The 22759-nt window shown below is 52.6% G+C and overlaps 1 protein-coding gene across 1 annotated transcript; it reads right to left on the reverse strand.

The window, feature by feature from the left end:
- Positions 1-174: 174 nt before the first annotated feature.
- Positions 175-22240, reverse strand: ITGB3 (integrin subunit beta 3). The gene is made up of 15 exons (XM_056512324.1): positions 21846-22240; positions 16189-16274; positions 11921-12113; positions 9804-10056; positions 8958-9120; positions 8215-8376; positions 7985-8080; positions 7722-7811; positions 7205-7339; positions 6128-6557; positions 3829-4051; positions 3461-3561; positions 3220-3339; positions 2058-2224; positions 175-1230 (listed from the first exon to the last, which is right to left on the reverse strand). Exons 1-15 carry the CDS (start codon positions 21898-21900, stop codon positions 1162-1164), a joined length of 2343 nt encoding a protein of 780 aa, XP_056368299.1. The 5' UTR covers positions 21901-22240; the 3' UTR covers positions 175-1161.
- Between the last annotated feature and the right edge of the window lie 519 nt (positions 22241-22759).

Genomic DNA, 22759 nt, shown 5'->3' on the forward strand with positions numbered 1-22759 from the left:
GGGACAGGCCAGCCAGGGATCAGGGACATAGGGCCATCACCAGCTCAGCCAACACGCTGCTGGGCCATTGAGGCCAACCCCACGCTGGGAACAAGGTCACTGCTGCTTTTTGGGGCAACTGAGGAGAATTATGCCATTGTGTTCTGGCAGGGCAAGGATCAGGCAGCAGCACTGTTACAGCCCAGCAATGCCCCTGGGACAACTCTTTGTATTCCTCTAGGAGTGACACACAGCCCCAGGCAGCAGGACATAGCCTGAGCCCTGCCTGCTCTTCTGGAACCCTGAGCCACACGGAAGTCCAGGGTTGCTGCAGTTACACAGTCCAAAAAACATAGAAAGGGGAGAGAGGTGGCCAGGCTCAAGGGATATCAGGTATCATGACCATCCTAAAGCAGCTGCTTGCACATCCATGTGAGCTGTGGCATGAGGACAGTGGAGACAGACAGGAGGAGCTCAGCACCATCCCAGGGGCTGAGCCAGGCTGCAGTTGGTACCAGCACAGCTGATGCTACACGGAGTTGGCAGGTGATATAGACTGAATGAAGTGGAGGGAGTGAGGGAGGGCACTGTTTTGTGGGACACAGCTTTTTACCACCCTGGGTCACAGAAGCACCAGTGACATACAACTGCAAGAAGAAAGGACCTGCTGGGCTGCTCAAGCAGTGTCCTGAATCCCCAAAGCCAGTGATGGCTCCTGTCTGGCAGCTGTCCTGTCCCAAAGAAGGTCCCTCTGCCCAGAGGAACTGAGACCAGTGCAGAAGGGGACTCCAAGTGGGCAGAGCTTCACCAGCACAGGTGGTGGAGGAGAGCACAGCTCAGCATGTGGTTCAAGCAGCTGCTCCTGAATGGCCTTGGCCCGATGAGCACCGAAGAGTTCACAGACTGACAGAGATCATCCCACTTCTCTGTGTTCAGTGTATGGAGGGGCTGCTGGCTTTGCGAGCAACCCGCTGAGGTAAAGACCAAAGTTTGCTATGGAAAGCACATCCCTGCAGTTACAGTGGGGTGACAGACAAGAGGGGTTGGAGGCAGTCAGGGATTTGTTAAATTACATGCAGTCATTCACACAGGCAGACACAAACAAGCTCTTCTGTAAACTGGATTCCAGGACATCCCACGGATCCTCAGCTGATCCCTTGGCCAGTGCTGGATGTGGCATCCTTACATGTTCCCACGGTATGTGATGTTGGTGAAGGTAGATGTGGCCTCTTTATATAAAGGGTTATGGGTCTGGAGGAAGAAGGAGGATGAAAAAGAGCATCATCACTTTGTGCTTGGCATCAGCATTTTTTCTACTTAACATCTGGGGTAACTGAGGCACTGTCTCAGCATGGAGTGGTGGATCTCTGTCTCCACCCAAGGCTTTGGATGAGCAGTTTAATGGCTCCCTATAAGGTTTCAGGGGGAAAATAAGGAAAAGCTGCTTTGGAGCAATGGAAAAGCAGCAGGAGCTCAGGAAGAGAGGGACTTCTTGAAAAGCTCCCCATCCCATCCCATGCCATCCCATCCCGTCCCGTCCCGTCCCCTCCCCTCCCATCCCATGCCACCCCACACCATCCCTTCACTTTGTGGGGGGGTTAGGAGATAGAAAAGAGGTAGGGGAGAGATACCAGTGCTGTCCCAGCCCCCTCCCTTGTGCTCTGGGTTCCTCAGTGCTTTCCAGCATCCCGTGACAGGAAGGACCTTCTGCCTCACTCATGGGATGGAAACACTGATGTGAGCAGTGAGTAAGGGGGTCATGCTGTTGACAAGTGCTTTGGATATGCTGGAGGTGGGAAAATCCTCTAGGACATCTCCTGTAACCTGTGCACAGCCCCTGGGACCACAGTGGGCTCAGGGAAGGGCTGTCTTGGCTGGCAGTGTCACCTTGAGTCCTGCCTAGGACACTGTCCCAGGCTTTAGAGAGGAATGGGACAAGCTGGTCCTTAAGGACTCTTTCATGGGACCACAGATAGCAGCTGGGCTCTCATGCTGGGAGCACTGGGATCTGGATCCCTCAAGCCAGGGGCTGTGGAGTTTTGGGACTCCTGCTTAGCATACAATCTAATGCCCCTCACCGTGTCCCACTTGGCCCTGGCCTTCTCCTCCTCGAAACGGGCGAACTCACGGCGGTCGTGGATGGTGATGAGGAGCTTCCAGATGAGCAGGGCAGCGAGGCCGATGAGCAGGATGGCACCTGTCACTGAGAGCAGGACTACCAGGACATCTGGCCCCTTTGGACAGTCTGAAACAGAGAGGAGGGCAGGGCTGCGGGGAGAGCCTCAGCATCCCCAGGGCAACTTAAAGCAGCTCTGGGGCTACCTGGCCATGGGTACATGGAGCTCCTTTAGTATCAGGAGGGCATCTTTCTCCTCTGCCACAAGCAGGAGCCTCCATCCTGAGCATAGCAGGCTCTGGAAGGAGGATCCTGTCCATGGGGCACCTGTGCCAAAATACTTGAGCACCTGTATGTAGGGTGGGGGTCTGAACTCATGCCTGGAGCCAGATCAGGGGCACCACAAGTCTATGATACCAGAGACCAAATCCTTGTGCTTGTGAATGTTTGCCCCAGCCAACAGCCCACTGACACTCCAGCCTGGCCTCTGGCTGTGTGTCAACACTGAGTTGCCAAATGGGGGCAGTGAGATCCAGTGTGAGCCTCTGCAGCTCCTGCTTCCCCTGCACACTGCCCAGGGCCATGTGGCCACCCCAGCCCATGTCTGCCTCTCCTCTCCTGTCTGGCTGTGGGGCTGGGGAGTTCGGGCTGTACCCTGCCCATGGCAGACAGCTGCAGTGAGAGCTGGTGGCTGGCTTCATGGCCTTAATTCTGAAGGATCTGCAGCCACATAGCCCCAGGCTCAGCTGAGGTCAGTGGAAACCCTGGGGCTGCTGATGGGAGCCTTTTCTTATCTGCTTCCCAAGAAAAAACACCCCCATAAAGTCAGACACAGGATCAGGGCAGTGGGAAGGTTCACTCCCCATCCTTGGCCTCAGTGAGGGAATAACTAGGGGAAATAACCTAGGAAATGTGATATCTGAGAGGCAGGAAATCATGGCCCCAGTGGCACTGAGCAGGGAACAAAGAAGTTCTTTAATCCCTCTCAGCCCCCAGCCATGCTGGCCCGTGAGCCTGGCTGGAGTGGGAGGTACAAAGGGCACTCAACATCCCTCTGTTCCACAGAGAAACCCAGCACAGTGCATTCTGCAGCCCCCAGCCTCAGCGTGGCAGCTGGGTCTTACCAGGCTCCTCGATGACGTAGAGGATGGACTTGCCACTGGAGTCCTCGTAATACTGAAACCTCATCACACAGTCATTCTCGTCCTTATAGGTGCAGTTCATGGCATCCTTGCCCCTGTCACCTGCCAGAGGGACAGGCTCAGGACCCCCATGCCAAGGGGTGCACACACAGAGGAAAAGCGTGTGGCATACACAGCCCCCTGGATTTCCACGTATTAGGGCAGGGGTTGGGTCTCGTCTTACTCAGTTCCTGCACGGTCTCAATCTCATCACGGCACATGCGGCTGCAGGACTGCTGCTCCACTAGCTTTCCCCGCTCAAACTTCTTGCACTCCACGCAATCTCTGTGGAAGAGGGAGGTACTATAAGCTTCTCCATGTTCTCCTCGGGGAACTGTCACACTTTTCAGTCTCAGATTGTGGAAATCACAGCAGTCCCAACCCTACTGAGCTGCAGATAGTGAGAGTTCCTACCACCAGTACTGCCAGCTCCATGATGGGATATGACCCTTCCCAGCTCTCTTCCAGCTCCCCAGTGGAATATGACCTATCCCAACTCTCTGCTAGCCCACAGCGTGGTATGACCTGTCCCAGACCTCTGCTCTCTCTCACTTTTTGATGGTGCAAGCATCTGGGCAGGTGGGGCACTTCTCGCAGGTATCTCCGTAGGAGCTGGGCTGGGTGCACTCGCAGCGGCCGCACACGCAGGAGCCGTGGCCGCTGCACACCAGCCCATTGCTGGACATGCAGGTGTCGGTGCGCGTGGTGCAGTTGCAGTAGTCTCCTGTCCAGTCTGAGTTGCACAGACAGTCCCCACAGCTGCACTGTCCGTGACCTGGGGACAACCAAAAGGCATCAGAATTCTAAGTGTCTCCACAGAGCCTGTTAGCAATTCCCTATATGGATGCCGACGACCCAGAGTGGCAGCTCACCCTCTGTGGGCATGGCAAGGCAGACCAGCCACCTGGGACAACTCCTTTGCACTGTCCTTGGGGTGGGACACAGACCAGCTCACACCAACCCCAGACCTTCAGCATGTCCCCAACACTCCTCTTATCCCACCCGAGCAAGAACAAACTCCCACATTTTAGGCTGAGCTGCCCCAACTCCAGCAGCAGCAACTGGAGATGCTCCATCAGACCTGTCTCTGAGCAAGTCAGTTTCTGCCTGTGGCTTTGAATTTAAGATTGAGTCAGGACATCTAGTCAAAGCCCCCATGTCTCACTCTTTCTCAGATCTGGACCAGACAGGGAAAGCTGACTGCTGGGAAAAGCCCAACACATGCTCACCGAGACTGGTTTAATCAGACAGACGGAAAGGCATGCTCAAATCCTGCCAAACCCTGGAGCTATTTGGATTTTAGTTTGATTCCAGCTCAAAGATGAGACACAGTAAGTGACAGCAATACTGTGGAGCTCCACGTGCTGACCTGTCCTAAGCCCTGAGCACAGTGGCACATGCTGGGAATGCTGCTCCAGGTGGGGGATCAGCTGGGCACCACCCTGTCTATGCCCTTGGAGGCACCGGCATGTGAAATAAATGTGTAACCCCATTAATGAGGAACTAGGGTTGAGTCACAGGAAAATACTGCCACGCTGGGTGACAAGGCACGGAAACAGACTGGTAGGCTGGGGAGAAGTGGATCAACAGGGTCAGAAAGTTCAGGTTAATTAACAGCCCACCCTGGCCAGGGGCAGCTCTTCATCATTGCCCTTCACCCATCCTGGGGACCTGCAGCCCTTGTTCAAACAGGAACAGGCGCCCTGACGACACTGACTACTCAGGGTAGGGGAAACCCAGTGTTTCCACCTCCATTATCATCAGGCTGTTAAGATAAAAGATCAATCTGAGCAGCACAGAGGCAGTGTGAGCCATGAAGTTGGCCTGAGGGGCAGGTGGGGTCCCAAAAACTCAATCTGGGGACATCAAAGAGCAAGAATCAAGTGTCATCTGGTCCCAGGTTTCACCTCACCCAGGCTGGGCTCCAGCAGAATGGAATCAGCTTTGGCCATGGATGTTTTACTGGGGATTTTGGGTATTTCAGCAGGAAAGTGGTGGCTTTTTTTGGCACTCTGCTAGCAGCCACCTATCCTGGGCTTACAGAGGGAAGCTGGGATTATGAATGGGGGTGGTTACCCCTTGAATCAGTTTTGGAGTGCTCTGCTCCTGGAGATGATGTGCCACAGTTTCATGCTCTGTTCCTAGGCACTGTCACCTCTTTCACGTCTCTTAAATATAGGAGATGGGCGGAGCACTGTGATTCACTCAGATCTTCAGTATTTACTGAAGGTGTGGGTGGAAGGAACCTTAAATGAAGGTCCCTGGTGGGTAAGGGAACGCAGCATATCAGGACATTTGGAACTGCTGTTGGGATGGGGATTCTGGAGGAAGGCTTCTTCTGGGAAGGAGACCCAGAGAACCCAAAGACCTGGTCCTCTCTTCTCAGTAGTAAGAGCAGTGGGACTGGAAAGGGGGAGTCTGGGAGCATGTGGAAGAGATAGTTATTCCAGCAGAGGATAAAACCCAGCTCTCCCTACTCCTCCCCCTCTACCCTGGGTTTCCTCCTGCAGAGCACTACTCCTGATGTGTTTGAGCTGTGGTTCAAGCAAGGTCCCTGCCCTGTGCACCCCAGAGCTGCATTGCTTGGTCCCCACCAGACCTCCTTTTTAACTTCTAGTCCATCCCCATTCCCAGCTCTCAGGCACAGGAGATGGTATCAGTGGCCAAAAAGGGAGTAATTCCCCTGGCATCACTTCAAACCAGGGCTGGTCCAGGGAGATCCACAGCTGAACAAGCCAGAGGTGGGGACAACTCAAGGGACAAGCCCCAAATTGACCGGTGTCTCCCTGGCCCATGATCTCAGTCAGCCTAAACATCCCCAAGCTGCCTCCCTGCCAAGCCCAGAACTCACCTGAGCACATCTGGCCCTTGAAGCGAACACAGGAAAAGTCGTCGCACTCACAGTACTTGCCCGTCACCTTCCCAAAGTCGCTGCTGTGGCACACGCACTGCCCGCAGATGCACTCGCCACGCTGGCTGCACAGGGGCTGGCCTGGCTGGGGGCTGCAGTTGTCCTGCTGTGAGGGGTTGTACTCCTCCTCCGAGCACTCGCAGTGTGAGCCCAGGCGCCCGGGGTTGCAGCGGCACACGCCGCACTCCAGCGTGCCATTGCCGTGGCTGCAGGACAGGCTGTTGGCCTCGGCGTGGCTCTCACAGGAGCACTCGCAGTTGAAGTTCACCACCACTGTCAGGCTGTCCTTGAAGCCCACAGGTTTGATGGTGAAGGATTTCTGCTGCTCCTGGGGGCAGCCCCGCACTTTGGCTTCGATGCTGAAGCTCACCTGGAGGGCAAAGGTGTGTGTCTGGATGTCAGTATGTCCAGATGTCCAGTCCATGCCCCAGCTTAAGGAGCTCAGAAATGGGACCCAGCACGTCTCTTTGGGCTCATCAAAGCTTATCAAAGCTATCCCAGCACAATGTGGGCCAGAGAATGTGCCTGCCACAGTAATCAGGCAAATTTTAGATTCAGTATTAGGAAAAGTTTCTTCACTGAGAGGTTTGTCAGGCACTGGCACAGGCCACCCAGGGAAGAAGTAGAATCACTGTCCCTGGAAGTGTTCAAAAAACATGTAGGTATGGTGCTTAGGGCTTAGTGGTGGACCTGTCAGAGATCAGTTAGTGGTTAGACTTGATTGTCTTAGTGGGCTTTTTCAACCCAAATGATTCCAGATTACCATGCCCTGTGGGCAGCAGCCCAGGCTGAGCTAGGGAGATCACAAGAATCTGCATGCAGCAGATTCGAAAAATCATTTTCCTCCTTGCACCCACCCTGCTGAACCTCTCTCTCTCTCTAGTTCTGAGATTCCATGGTCCGTGCCACCTGGAAGGTTGTGGGACAAGCAGATGGTGTTGGTGCAGAGCAACAGGTGACCTGGCAGAGCTGCTACGTAGAGGGGAGAAAAGCCAAGCCTATAAGCAGGATCCTCACCGTGTCCCCAATCTTGAGCCCCATGCAAGACTTGAGCCCAGGGATGACCTCATCGTTGAGGCAGGTGGCATTGAAGGCCAGGGACAGCTCTTCAGGGAGGTCACGCACCTCCAGCTCTACTTTGGAGCGGATTTTCTAGGGGAGGAGAGAGGACTGATGAAGATTCAGCACAGTCTGGGCAGGGCTCAACCCTGGGAGGGTCCTCCCCTGCCCCCAACATCACAGTGACGCACATGAGAAAGAAGACAAGTGCCCCAAGTCTTTCTCAAGACTCAGCTGTGTCATTCTCTACAGGGAAAAGTCTTCAAGGCAGGAAGGGACAGGTGGTGAACACAGTGACCTCCCACACAGGAAGTGCCTGCATACATGGGTGCAGGCAGATGCCACAGCTGGTACAAGGAGGATGCTTGGGGCTGGGGGAGCTGACAAATCTGTGTGGGTTGCTGGCAGTGGGAAGCAGTGGCTGTTTTGTTAGGGAGATGGTCTGTGTGGCAGAGCCATCACACTGCACACTCACCCCATAGGAGTCCAGTATGAGCTGCAGGACATTACTGGAGTCTCTGGACAACGTGCCCACGGTTGTGCCTGGGATCAGCTCACTGTAGTTCTGAAGGAATATCGTAAACAGGGTCTGTTTGTGATGGGTAAATGTGCCACGGCTGGGCCAAACCCCATCCAGGCACATGGGAGCTTTGACAGGACAGGAGACCACCAAGCCATGTCCAGCCACCCATGGCCCACCAGCCCCCCAGGAAGGTGGCTTTGCAAAGCAGCTTGTACCTGGTAGAGTCCAACAACCGTATCTGTCACAGCAAAGATCAAGTTGATGTTCTTCTGTGAGAGTTTCTCAGTCATCAGGCCCAGAGAGGGATAGTCCTGGGGAAGAGGAGAGGTATAGCCTAGGAACATGTACACCGCCCACTTGGTCCCCATCGTGTTCTCCAGCCGTGGCTGAAACACTTTTCCCATCCCTCAGGGCTCCACAACCCGATGCCTGGGTCAGGCTTTACCAGTGTGGTGGTGGCAGAGTAGAAATTATCCTTGTCGATGTGGCACTGGGCATCATTGGGCTGCACGATGCCAGCCAGCCGCCCGTCCAATGCAATATGGGTTTTCGCATCCGTGGTGAAGACGAGCAGGTGGGAAGCATCATTCCTCCAGCCAATTTTTTCCTGCAATTTAAGGCAGCTCTCAGTCATGTGTCAGCACATGCTGAGGGCAGTCCCATATGCCAGCACCCCACCTGCTGCCTTTGTGCCAGGGTGTCACGGCTTTGCCTTAGAGACCAACCTTTGCACAGGGAACCAAGGCAATTGCTCTCCCAGGGAAATGCAGTGGGAGTGTGGTGTCTGGAAGGTGGGCATGGGCTACTTGTAGATGAAAGATGAGTTTTAATTGGTTAGAGTGTTAATCAACCTGGCTAATGACTCAGGGATGCAACACCTCCAGCAAAAGCAAGGTGAAGACACAGGAAGTGTTGTCCCTTCTGGACTAGTCACTGCAGGGCTGACATGGGATTGTTGCCGAGTATCTGCTCCGCTTCTCTCCCCTATCATGATCCTGTGAGAGTCCTGCTCTTCCCTTGGCTATTGGGCTAGAAATATCTCACTTGAATGTTCACCCTCTCAGGAATCAGGAATCACACAACAACTCAACAAGACTTATAATCATGTCCTGGAGGGGTTGGCTGGTCCCACCTGGCCCAGCCTGGTCACCCTGTCCTGACCCCAGCCAGACCTTTCCTGCCCCTTACATCGCATACGGTGGCCTGGATGATGGCATCGAAGCCGCCCTCGGGTGCATCGCGGTTCCGGGAGACGCTCTGCTTCCGCACCTCTTCGTTGAAGCGAGTCACCTCATCCGTGAGTGACAGGACGTGTTTGTACCCAAACATGGGCAGGCAGGTTTCCCCAATCCTGCAGGAGGAGAGCACTCAGGGCACAGGGCTCACCGGGCTCTTCCAGCTCCCATCCCTGCCCTACAGCCATCCCACATCCCACAGTCCTGCGCAGATGTGCTGGAGGGCCCCAACCCCCCAAGAGCCTGAGGCTGATGAAGGATCTTTCAAATAAAATTAATGTTCTAGGGATGCTGGGCTCAGGTCAGCTCCCAGCCTCAGTCCCAGCCTCAACACTTCTTTTGAAAAAATGATGCAATTTTTTTCCCTTAAGAGCTTTCCAGTGATAACAATATTTCTAGTTTAGACCTGCTCCTCCTCCCTGTGCCAGCAGAATACAGATTGCACCCAGGTTTAAACTGTGTCCAGAATTAGGCACCCACTTTCTCCACTCCACTCCTTTCCTCCCAGGCTCAGCTTTACTCCTGAATTCTCTACCTACCCCCCACCTAGTAGCACAAGGGAACAGGGAATGGGGGATGAATTCAGTTCCTAACACCTCTGCCATTCCTACCTCCTCACACTCTTTCCCTGCTCCAGTCTGTTGTCCTTCCCATGGGAGACAACCTTTCAAGAACCTCTCAAACACAGGTCCTTTCTATGGGCTGCAGTTCTTCACCAACTGATGTGGATTTTCAGCCACACTGTGGTGGTGTCCCATCACCTTCTGGCCCTTACAGGACTCCCCCAACCTGGACTTACTCATAGCAAGGGTTCTTGACGGCTTCTGGAGGAGATATGTACATATAGGGGGAAATGGGTTTATCCACAAAGGCCCCAAAGCCGATGCGTAGGTTGCTGGTGAGCTTACGCATCTCACTGGCCAGTTTTGTGCCCAGGTTCTGGATGTTCCTCAGATCATCTTTCATTGAGTTGGACAGGTCCATCAGGTAGTAGATGTCCACAGGGTAATCTTCCACTTGACGCACTTGGACATGAAACACTTGGGAGTCATCTGCAAAGTGACAGGGCAGTGGAGTGAGAGCTCGTCTCCTGGAAGAGGGAGGGGGGCTCAGCACAGGACTGGGGGAAGGGGTCAACAGGAACCGAAGGGGATACTTAAAGCTTCTAGGAGGAGAACATCACTCTTAGACAGAGGGGCAAAGCCCTTAGTTAGGTGCTTGCACAGGAGATGTGATGTGTACCCCTTGGAAGTGTCCAAGACAGGCTGGATTCAACTTGGAGCAACTTGATCGAGTAGAAAGTGTCCCTGCCCATGGCAGGGAATGGAACAGCATCGTCTTCAAGGTCCCTTCCAACCCCAAAACCACTCTGGAATTCTGTGGCACATGGGGGTTATGGCTCCTGCTCTCCTAACCTCTCAGTGCCAGGATCTTCCTGTCCAGGGCTGACCTTCCAAGATATCCTACAGGAACAGCGGGATGAAGTGAGGGAAACTCTCTGTGTGTGGGCAGTAGGTCTTAAAGGGATCATAAGACAGGCTGCAGGGCTGCTGCGGACTTCCCTGAGCGTCCAAGGACTCTGATTATTTTCTGTGCCCTTCCCCATCCCCGTTCCTTTCCTCTCCTCTTGGCTTTCCCAGCCCCTTCTGAGAAAACTTTGGTGAAACATTTTCCATTGAAACAAAAATCTCCTTAGAAAGAACTTTCTAGTTTTGATGACTTTCGCACTTAAAAATACAACAACTGAAACCACTTGGGGTTGACCTTTTCTTTCTGCCTTTTTAAGAGACACAGGTCCTTTCTTCTGATCTTTGAAATGGCTTCTTTGAAACATAAACCAGGGCACAACTGTAGCCTTGTTCAAACACCTCAAATGTTGAGAAAAAAAGGCCTTAACTGAGCTTAAATTATTATTGTTTTCACATTTCCATCTAAATCTGCACACCATGTTTTTTCAGGATGAAAGAAGTTTCAGAATTTATGACAGCCTGAAAAGCTTCCTCTCCAGCTGTGCTGGGACCCCACTACGGAGCTGGGGGTCCGATTTTTGTTCTTAGAGAGCAGCTATTTGTCCTCACTGAACTGAAACCATGAGGATTCTCAGCTTGTGCGACACAAGCTGTGACTTGTCCTCCTTGTATCCTTTGTGATTTGGTCTTGCTTCATGAGTCGAGGTAGATGACTTACGCCAAACCTTCTTGGTTCGGCAGAGATGGTATCGAGCTGGGGTCTCTCCTCTTTATTCCAAGGAACAGGGATTTACAGCACACTCACCTGCCTCCTGACAACCACCTTTAGACCTAAAGAGAACAAGGGCCACTTAGTAGCTCCATGTCCCCATTGTGTGGAGATTCCTCTGCCTGCTGTCCTTCCAATGGGGCAGGACTCCTCCTGGCCATGCCCAGGGATGTGCACAGAGGCCACGTGCCTGATAGCTTTTCCTCCTGCCTGGCATCCTTGAAACTACTGGATGCTGGCAAAGGACCAGAGCAGTTAATTGGCTCCAGTCTGCCTGGCTGAGCAGAGCCTGGGAAATTACAGGGATCTGGTGGCAGCCCAACCTTGCCAGCTGCTCCGCAGCTTATTAGATATGAGCTGATTTTCCACCCGGGCATTCTGAGCACAGCAGCAGTGCCTCAGGTCTGAATGGCTTTATATGCATTGTTGAAGTTGCATCCTATCCTGCCCTCAAATACCTCAGGATTGAGGCAAGAGAATGAACACAGTGATCAGACAGCTCAGCTGCACACCAGACATGTTTTGGAGGATTCTGTGCTGCCACCAGCCTGGCCTTGACCTTGAAGGACATGAGACTACCTTGGCCAGTGAGGCAGAGTAATGGCTCACTCAGTGCTGGAGCCCTTCGAGTTATTCCCACTCCATCCCCCACTTCTGGAGCAGTCTGGGGGCTCGTACCTGACCGCAGGTTCAGCTGTATTCTCTGCGGGCTCATCTGGGTGGTGGTGGAGCCCCCCGAGCCCTTGTTGCTGAGGGGCCGGTCCTCCAGGATGGTGACACTGCTTCTGGGGGACTCAATGTGGTCCTGTGTGCAGCCGTTGTGCAGGAGGTTGGCATGTAGGTCACAGCGAGGGGTCGACTGTGCCCAGACCTGCGGGGGAGGGACACGGTCAGGAGACTCCCAGGACTATGCTGGGAGAAGGAGAAAGGCCCTCACCTTTTCCCTGGAGAGCCCCTGCTTTATCACACCTAACTCCAGACCAGGATCAAAGGCTTCCTGGAGCACACGGTCTCTGCTGTGTTCAGACGAGCAGCCCATCAGCCCTTGCCAAGAAATGATGAATAACGCATCCCTGCCAACCTCCTCCTGACTCCTGGCAGCTGGAGCCTTAGGTTTGGGTTTTGGCAGAGCTAAAAGGAAATCCTGTCTCTCTGGGATGGCTGGAGGAGGGCGCAGCAGGATGTGAACATGGCAAGCTGGGTGGAGGCAGTGTGGGACTTTTAAAATTATTAATTACTTTGACAAAAGACAAATCACCTTTCCCCCCCATTTTTCCAACATGGGCCCTTAGAAATCCTGCCATGAGCAAGGAGTGTGTCCAGTTGGTGAGCTCACTGCATAGAGCAGTGCTCAGTTCCTGTCTGGAAGTGGATCAGACATATCTCCAGCTCTCCAGCTTCCTAATGGACGGAGCCAACCGGAGAAAGGAGCACCAAAAAAGGAGTGAAAGAGTGCAAAGGCACTGGGGCAGCAGGAAAAGCCTTGAAGAGCCTGTCAGGGGCAGGAAGTAGAAAGTGTGGAGTCATGGTGTGGTCCAGCCATGTCCCTCCTTTCCTAGAAATCTCCTGGCTCCTCATCCTTATCACAGAACATTCAGAAGGGCTCCTATTCCTTTGGTTGCTTATGAAGACAAATATGGGAAGAATTTCTCTCCCAGCCCAACACTGCTGTGATCTGCTGCCTCATGTTCCTGCTCAGGCAACACCCGCCTTCCCCTCCAAAGGGATTCTTTATCTCCTTCCCTCAGCCCAAATCTTTCCACATTGGAGTTCTCCAACAGAGGACCACCACAGCCTCTTCCTGCAGCAAAGGGAAGTGGCAGAGGTCCTGGTAGGGCTGGTTTAGTGGCCTCCCTGCTCCTGGGATGCTGGAATCCAGTGCTGAGCCTTCCAGTGCTGGAGAGGTTTCCATGCAGGATATCAACTGCCCTGGGTTCAGGCTGGTTGAACCCAGGGATGGATTTGTATGTTTTATGCAAACGAGTAGAAAGACACAAATGGTGTCAGGAGGCCCTGGCTGGCCCAGGGCCCTCTGGAAACAGTGACCAAGCGATAGCCAAAAAATACATCAGCAGGCGTGTTCCTACCCTGCCCCTGCCTGGACAGTGTGCTGACAGAGAGGAGGACGAGTCATCCCTCCAGTTTAGCTCTCTCACACCCACCCACCCACCCACAAGCTCACTCCACAGGGATCCCTGCTGTGGGACAGGGTGGTAGGTTCATTCCAGATCTCATCAATCATCATGTAAATTCCTGTCCCAGTCAGGGAAATCACTGGAAAAATATGTGGGTGAAAAGCATGCTGGGCAGGTGGGTTTTAACCATGGTGCTCAGCACCTTATGGGATTAGCAGCATCATTCCTGCTGTGAGATTTCCATGGAGAAACTGTTTAACCACAGGGCTGCATCCTTCCCCTTTCTTTGGAGCCCTAAATATAGTGACTGATTCAAGACTTACAGGAGTGCCCCCAACAACAAAAACTACTGCAAAAGTGGGACATTTGGCTACAAGGCCCTGGCAGCACCCAGTCTGTTTTTGACCCCAGGCTCTGCCACTTTGCTGACTCAACACCTGGGGCACAGCCCTAGTTAGGAGTGACCCAGAGGCAGCCCAGGCTTGCTGGTGACAAATCACAGGGATTTCACCATAAGAAACTATTCCCTGTCAGCACAGACCTGATGAGATCAGCTTCCTACAAGGAGATGTGGGCAGACATGTGCCCCCTCTCTATCCCAGCCATCCCACAGCCCTTCCCAGAGAAGGGAAGCTCTTCTTGTCCTCTCTCCTACTGCAGAGTGGACATCTGCTCACGCTCCCTTCAGAATGGGAAACCTGATTATTTTATGCCAATTGCTGCCTCCAGAGCTGATCAGTGAGGGCAGAGTCAGGCAGGGCTCTGGCAGAGCCAGTTCTATCCCTGAGCTCCAAGGGTGGGAGTCTGCAGGAACTTGCATATTCCTCAGGGCATCTCTGTTTTCATCTTGGACACAACCACATGCAGCATCAGCTTCTCTGCAGGAGAGCTCTTGGGAGTGCTCAGAGAACAGATACCTCCACAAATTAAGATAAAACCTTCCAGCAGCTATGCTAAAATCCAAATCCGGTCCAGTCTGCCCTTCAAGAGACCTAGAGTGGGTGACATTTTGGGTGGATGATACCCTGAAGGATCTGTCACAATAATCTCCAGAAGGATTTTAGAGACACATTTCAGTGTTAAGAATGGCTGGCTTTTTACAAAAAAAGCAGATGAGAACATCCATTTACTGGTAAGAGTGGCCAAAGTTTCTGAAAAATAAATAAAACCCAACTCTGCTCTGCATCAATACCCGGGGGGGTCAGTGATCACAAGAAACCACAATGAAATCCTTCTCCAATCCAAAACCAGGACAGAGCAGGAATAACTCATCACCCCAGGCTCCTTGGGAAAGCAGTGTGAGTGGAAAAGGGCTGTAGTGAGAGCAGAAGGAGCACAAATATGAGGGCTGTTCCTTTAAAAACAGGAGGGGTGCAGTATCAGAGACCTCTCCCACCCCAGGGAAATTAAACAAACCCACAGAAAAAATCCTCATTTGCTAAATTGAGACAATGTGATCCAGATGTTGGAGGCAGAGTTGCTGAGCAGAGTGCACAGCCTGGCTCTCCAGGGGCTGGGTCTGACAGCAGGACGGCTCCCTCGCTCTTGTCGTGTCTGCCAGGGAGCAACAGCTTGGAGCAGCACTGGAAATATTTCCTTTTTTGGAAACCTTTGCTGATCTAGAGGAAAAAAAAGCACATCACAGCTCCCACTGCACTGTCAAGCCACCAGTGCAGCCCAGGATCAGCGGCTGGGAAGGAGGAGCCGAGCCCTACCACCATTCCCCCTCGGTGCGGGGATGGAGAGGGAAGCCAGGCCCCTTATCAAGCTGCTTCTTTCAGCCACTCCTTGCAGGAGATAAGATGGGCACAAACATCTTTATTCACACTACATGCCAAGAGTCAGATCTGACGGCACAGCAAGCCAGAAGCCTCCCCTCTGGATATGCATTGATCCCAAAGCATTAGACCATTGCTGGCATGATCCAGCAGCGTTTTCCAGTTGGATCACTTTTCCCAGGTCTTTTCCAAGTCCCAGTGGGAACTATGGGCACAGTTACAGCTGACAGAAGTGGGTCTTCAAGAACAGAGAAGAAGAAAGCAAGGAAAGCCTTGAAGGAGGTTTTATCACCTCTCTCCAGTCCCACCACCTTCCTTGGCTCTGCCCTGGGGCTCCTCTGCCATCCCCTTACGAAACTCCATCCTCTTACCCAATGGTTTAACTACCAGGGCAGCATTTTTGGAGCAGAAGTGGCAAATCTGCTTGGCCCTCACGGACCCAAACAGGATGATTTGAGAGCCACAGCTCAGCACTCACATCCCCTTTAGCTCAGTAACCAAAACTAGGCATCTTGCCTTCTTCTCCCCTTATTTCTAATGAAAAAAGGCTTTAAAACCCAGCCCCTAACTTCTTCTAATGAGTATTTTAAATTAGTGTACCAGGCATTCCAGGCCCACTTCCCTTTTCAGCACTTCGAGGAATTAGGCTCCTTCAGCCAGAGCTTTTCAACAGGTTTCCAAGAAGCAAACCTAAAGTAAACTAAGTTTTTAAATGTACATTATTTGAAAGATAAAGTGAATTCCAAGTGGAAACACTACAATTTCCCAGCCAGCTCAATGTAGCTCCCACCAACACACTCAGATAAGGGGCATATTTTTAGAGCAGGGCAGAAGCAGTGCCCACTCAAGTGCCTTGAGCCAAGGTCTGAGCCAGGTGCCACCAAGGAATCTGTTCAGATACGGTGGAAACAGAACAGATGGAGACTGAGTTTGTGGCTGTAATCTAGACTAATCTCAAAGGTTCTTCCCTTCCTTTACATCCCCCGCCCTTCTCAGGGATGTACTTCAGCCCTGCTCAGCCCCCAGGTCTTACCTCAGCAGAGCACCAGGCACAGAGAGGACTGACAGCCAGGCACTGCTTGCAGGAGTTCACCCCACGGGTGGTGCAGATGTTGCTCCCTGAAACAGCAAAACAGAGCAATTACAGCCCACAGAACCCAAACTCACATGTGTGCTCAGCCACCAGCATCTGAGCAGCCAGAGCCCCACCAGTGCCCTTCTATATCCCTTTTCCCACCTGCAAACCCTGGATTTTGCCTCCTTGCTCTCCTCAGCCTGGAATGAGCTGGGCTTCATCTTACCCAAGGCTGAGCATCTTTCCCTACCTGCCAGCTCCTCAAAGACTCCTCTCACCCCTGCAGCATCACATGGGTGTTGGAGTGAAGCCCCCTGGCAGGGGGTTCATCTGTTCTTGTGCCTCCCTGCAGACACTTTAGGGCAGCAGGAGTGGAAAGGGTGAGTTCCCAGGACTGCAGGATGTACCCACAGCCCCGCCAGGGATCGGCTGCCTCTTCCCACCACCTTGACCTGGGGTGGTTGGTGCAACCTTGAGCAGACACTAAACTCAGTGGCTGGTCTTGGCTCAGCTTCAAATCCAGGGAAGGGAGGGCAGTGAAAGAGCACAAGTCCAGAAATGGGCTGGTGGAAGTTGGCACCTACGTCCCAAGCAAAGGTTGGGCTCTGTCAGTGTGGGGACTCTGGGAGACACGTGCTGCTACCAGTCCTGAAGGTCAGAGGCGGTGAGCCCCTGGGGGGAATTCAAGGGCCACGAAATGCCCGTGGAGCCCAGGGACAGGAGGACCTCCACTGACACAGACCAGAGTGGGTGGCCCTGCGGTTCCTCCTGACAACGGCCAATCTGACAAGTGGCTGGGACATTGCTGCCATGGTGTTACCCTTGGCTCTTCCTCCCTCCTGGGCACAAGCATCTCAGCAGTTTCTGGATTCCCCAGGCAGAGAAAAATGCAGCCAAGTGCCCACTTGGCTGGGGCACACTGCAGCCTGGGGGATGCCAGCAGGGAACAGTGTACACTGGGCACTAGACCCTCCACTCTGCCCTGTGTGCCCCCATGGTTGCCCACTGTCCCAGCAGTGTCCCACAACCGCAGGAAATGCAACACAAAGGAGAAAGAGGAAATGGTGAAACAAACATCATCAGATCTTTGAGCAGAACCACAACCATAGCACCGTGCTCTCCTGCCTGCTGGCACGTAGCCAGGGAGTGTACACACATGTTCACACCTGTGTGTGTGTGTGTTTGCATGTATGTCCATTTGAGAGTGGTGTCACATGGTGTGCTGTCCCAGGGACCAGCAGCTACTTGGGGATGCGCCCCAGGGTGTCCCCATCACACCTCTGATACCTGCAGTTCCCACTTGTCCCAGACTAAACTAAAGGCTAAGGGCAAGTGTCTTGCTTAGCACCAGCTTTGGGATGGCACCCGTGCCCAGAGCTCTCATCATACCCTGAAATACACAGCTCCATGTGAGAATGGGACAGATTTTAAATGTTACATGCCCAAAAGAATGAGAGGTTGGTCTCCAGAGCTTCCTGCACCTCAGCAATATGCCAGCAGCAATACTGATCCTTGGCTAGGAAGAGGGAAAGCAAAGGGCTCTCTGAAAACAGCAATGACAACAACACCTCCCACGACTCTCGCTGGCTCCTGCTGCGTCCATGTGAAATCCCTCGTCCCCTGCCAAGTGCCAGTGGCCACAGCCAGAGCACGCGCCATGGATTTGTGCTGTGCTGTGCTGCTGGGAGCCAGCTCAGCCCTTTGGAAAGCAGGGAGGGACTGCCCAGACAGCCCTCAGGGGACGGGGACAGCCCTGGCAGCTCCAGGTGCTCTGGTTTAAATGCTCAGAGCTGCCAACGCCAGGGCCGCTTGCCTGAACATGGAAACAGCTTCCAAACCTGCAGGTCCCTGGGTGTGGGAGCGCAGGGTGTACCCCTGGCCTCCTTGGGGGGTCTCAAAACCCCCCTGGCAAGGGTCCCAAAGACCTCTGAATGAGACCCTGGTATCTCAGGCGCTGAATTCCAATCCTTGAGGGAAATTACCAACACAGAGGGAATGGAAACAAGCCACCAAAATCAGTAAAGTGTAAATTAGGTTGTTAGAATGTAGATAAATAGAATTTTGGGAATGTTTGTGATAAGGGACATGTGGCCAAGATGGAGAATTTGGGGGTGTGGATACCTCTTCCTCCTTCTTCTCCGTGTCATCCATGCTGGGTGACACGCTGGCACTTTCAGATTGGATGTGAACAAAGCTGGACCATGCTATAAGATTGAAGTGTATTATACCCAATATGTATATGTAAATACCTAATATGTAATTGAGAGTATAGAAGATAAGTCCTGCCTCTGCCAGGCAGATTCTGCCTTGGACATCTGGCGAGCAGACTGCTGTTCGCTGGACAAAGCATTCCTGAGATAAGGAAGAATAAACAACCATGAAAAACTCATTGGTGGGCATTGGAAAGAGCTGGGTTCCAAACCACCTGCATGTCCTCCAGAGGTGATCTCAGGTCTAAGGAGACACCTCAGGATGTGACACCTGGGGAGCCCTGGTGCCTTGATACCTTGATTCCATGGTGACGGCCCCTCGCTCAGGATGGGGAGAGGTGCCACATGCTAGGAGTACCCCTGCTTTCCACTCTCATATCCTTCCTGTAGTGGCCACGTCCGGCTGCTGGCTCATGACTGTGGTTGCTTAGCTCTGCTCGGGCAGAGTTACAGCACAAGTGCCACCAGCAACAGTCCTGGTCCAGGCTCCTGTTAATGCCAGTGTGGAGTTTGTCCTCTCATGGTGGGTTTTATCTGGTTTAGTCATCTGGCTCTGCCCCAGCACCCACCTTGCTGGGGAAGGGCAGAGCTGACAAGAGCTCCATGAGAGCTCTGGGACATGACACTCACCAATCCAAATCCTGCCTCAAACAGGTTTTCCCTATGACTTGACCCAATCTCTCAGCCACTCCTTGCCTCATTTTCCCTGTGCAGTGTTACCCTTGGTCTCAGTAAGACCAGGTTCCACTGAAACTCCATGTGGAGGATTCCAGGATCATGTCTGTTGGCAGAGCCCCAGAATGCCTCCTCATGCCATGAAATCTGATCTTGGGGCTAAAGAGCCCCAGGATCCTCTGAGCTCATCTGCTCCTCACCATTTGCCACAAATTAGCTCCTGCCTGTTTGCAGCCTGTGGACCCTGGTGGTTTCCTTTCCTCTCCTTCTGCTGCCACCCCAAAGAGGTCCTTTATCTGGTGCCCCTTCTCTTTGCTGGGGATGTAAATCCAGTCTTCTGGTGGATTTTGGAATGAAGGCCACAGACCCAAGCAGAGCACTGTCATGGCTGGGGAGCTGCACAGGGTCTCAGGTGGGGCTACAGCTGGGAAGTCTCATCTGGAGGGATGCTGCCATTCCCAAAGCTGCCCTGGGGTCTGATGTCACATTGTGCCATCATGCCATTGCTGGTGGCTTTGCCTGGGGAGATCTGTATATCTGCCCTCAGACGCACAGACGCACCACACCTGTGGTCCTTGTGGTGTCTGTCCATCACTTCATGACTAAGACACTTCCCTGGGGATGGAGGACCCTTCCCTTCCCTGGAACCAATCTCCAGCACTGTACAGGGCCATTCTTGGCTGCACTTCCATGGGGCTGGATGGAGCAGGGCCTAGGCAATTATGACCATCCAAACATGAGGCTGATCCTGCTGTGAGCAGGCAACTGCACACCCCCACCAGACGGAAATGTTGCTTTTTTGGCATTATCAGCACTGGTTGCATGGCTGGATGCAAGGATGCAGTATTAGGAGGATTGTGTGGGAGCAGGGACCTTGCGAGGATGTCAGAACAAAAGCATAGATGGGCAGAAGTGGAGGATGTGGAGGAGGTGGAGGATGTGAAAGATGGGGAGGATGCTGCCTCAGGGTTTTGCTGTGTGAGTGCCTGGCAGTCCTTCCCAGACTTGGACACTGCCTGGCTGTGAGAAGGTACTGTCCCAGTACAGCTTATACTGACAAATTCTCTATTTTTTTAGTGAGGTTTTTTTTTTCCACCTTTGGAGCTTTTTTTTTCTAGCCATAAAAACTAATAAACCCAAGTACAAAACCTGCATTTTTAAACTATGATAGCAGCTCCTCCCACACAACGAGCTGATCCTAAAGACTCCAGCTTTTGGAAAAAAGCAATCCTGAAATACAGGGAAATGGGAGATAAACTGCGCAGAATGATGGGAACCACCCACCTGGGGCTGGGCAGAGCTGTGGCCCTGAGAGAGGTGAAAGCAGGGAATCCCAGACTGGTTTGGGTTGGAAGTCACTTTAAAGCCTATCCAATTCCACCCCCTGCCATGGGCATGAACACCTTCCACTAGACCAGGTTGCTCCAAGCCCCGTCCAGACCGGGATTGAATTTAGGGAAGTGACGCCCAGACGTCTGTGGCTCAGCATCACCCTGTCCCGACGGGAGAAAATTACTCAGTCCCAGCCTGCATTCGGAGTAACCTCTGTGTGGTGCAGGAGCAGCCACACACTTTGTTTTCCCCCTCTGCCACCTTGAGCAAGAATGAGCACAGAGAAAACCTGACAAACACATTTGAGGAAAGTTGATAAAGGTACAAACCACACCCTCTCCAGCCTTTCCGTTTGACTCAGTGATAAGGATCTGGGCTTTCTTGGCTGATCCCCACCCTACCATTCTGGGGGTCTTTAATCTCTCAAACCTCTCCCTTCCTGCCAGCATCTTCCTGGGAATGGAATACCCCAAACTGAGCACAGGCACCACAGATATCACGTGTACAGACCCAAACTGCAGCTCTATGAACTCAGACTCTTGAAGGTTATCCTGTGTCCTGTACTGATGACAACTCCATTCAGCAGCAGATCAGAGCCTCAGGCTGTTCCTGGGAATTCACCAAAGTCTAGAATACTTTAGACAGAACAGTGTTGCCCCAAACCCCAAGTCTGGCCTTTAAAACAATGTGACTGATTTATAAGTCACCATACTGCAGTTTCAAGATTTCCTTTGAGCCCTAGGATCACACCTGGGGAGGAAATAATGCTTTTCCAGGCTTTTATGTACCTCTGACATTGGAAAACTTTTTAAAAATGCAAACTACATTTATCCCAAGATCATCTGATGACAGCAATCAGATTTCTTAAAGAAAAGCATCAAAATAACATGAGAAAAATAATACAGGACAGCAATGCTGACATAAATGTCCCCGCTCCCCCCCACTTCCCGGGCCTTAAAATGTACAGATACAGGGAGGGAATACCCGACATGATTTCTCCCCGTGAATTTTCTGTTTATAAAGCATGAAGCCCAAGTCACATCCAAGTCCTTCCATTACAAACCAGTAACCAGAGCCAAACACAGAGTAGGCAGATGATATAAACTCACCACATCCAGTAAGAATAACACACCAAAGTATGTCTTGAGACATCTTTGATACCTTTACACCCTATATGAGAACCTCCTGGCCCGGACCCAGCTGAAGCCCAATGAGCCTGAGCAGCGCTTCGAATGCGGGAACGCACTGCAGCTCAGGCTGCCAGCTCCCCCTACGAGTGATTTTCCCAGGAAATCACAGACCCTGGGAATGCAGAAAGTCCTTGGGATTTTTAGAAGTTACGGCAACATCTTCTCTAAACCGCTGTAATCAGTGACAGAAGCGACAGAGTAAACCTACCCCAGCTGCCAGCAGTGCAGAGCAGGATCCCGAGTGTCACGGAGAGCTGTCCCATCTTCTCTGGGCCCCAGGCTGGGGGGTCTGCTCCGACCAGCCCCACCACGAGTGATGGGCAGCAGCTCTGCAGTAGCTGGAGGTTTTTAGCGGCCCAGGAGATGAATCATGGGGCTGGGTGAATGACACACATGGCGAGCGGGGCGGCCGGAGGAAACTGCCGCCTCGTCACTTCGGAGTCCGGAGTGACCCCGCCCGCTCTGCCGTCAGTTGCTTATGAGGTTTTCACTCTCTCGGCTTAAATTAGGACCTAATAAACCCTGGCAGCGAGTCCTCCGTCGGCGCTGGTGACCTGCAGCCCCGGGCTTGTAACAGGCTCTTTCCCATAGGCTCTTCCGTCTGGCTTTAATTCCTTACAAAATCTTGCTCACTCCTTCCTGTTATTAACTCTTGAAAGGCAGCTGGTTTTAAACTCCGTCTAAACTGCTGGAGTTTCAAGGATTTAAAGAGAAATAGAGCAAATACACACTAATACAAAAGTGTGGTTTCTCAGTTCCCTCGTTAGAGAGGGAATGTCCCTGCTAAAGCAGAGCGGGGAGCTGAGGGAGACCCAGCCAGGAACTGGACCTGTGGAACCAGCAGTTTGGATATAAACCTGGACATCTCATAGGGAGGGAAGCTCAGCTTGGGATCACATAATTTGGGCCTGATTTTCTTCTCACTTGAATTGTTTTTTCCCCTCTGTGTCCTCAGGAATTGATCCTGTGCTGAGCAAATCCAGGGACTGAGATCTGCATAGGGACTATGCTCACTGAAATGTCAGAACTGCCTGTGGGTGTCTCTTGAAGGGGTTTCATAAACCTCTTGCTCCCCTGCAATACCAGGGTCCTAGTCAGAGCTGGGGAAACAGGCACTTGGAA

Source organism: Oenanthe melanoleuca, chromosome 27, assembly GCF_029582105.1.
Source record: "Oenanthe melanoleuca isolate GR-GAL-2019-014 chromosome 27, OMel1.0, whole genome shotgun sequence".
NCBI classification, from domain to species: Eukaryota; Metazoa; Chordata; class Aves; order Passeriformes; family Muscicapidae; genus Oenanthe; species Oenanthe melanoleuca.

What these genes read in the sequence shown, in the direction of transcription:
- ITGB3 (XM_056512324.1), bottom strand. Translation starts at nt 21,900, where the DNA reads ATGGGACAGCTCTCCGTGACACTCGGGATCCTGCTCTGCACTGCTGGC. An exon ending in CTGCACTGCTGGCAGCTGGG is followed by an intron (nt 16,275 to 21,845) that starts GTAGGTTTACTC and finishes TTGCTGTTTCAG; the next exon opens with GGAGCAACATCTGCACCACC. An exon ending in GTGCCTGGTGCTCTGCTGAG is followed by an intron (nt 12,114 to 16,188) that starts GTAAGACCTGGG and finishes CCTCCCCCGCAG; the next exon opens with GTCTGGGCACAGTCGACCCC.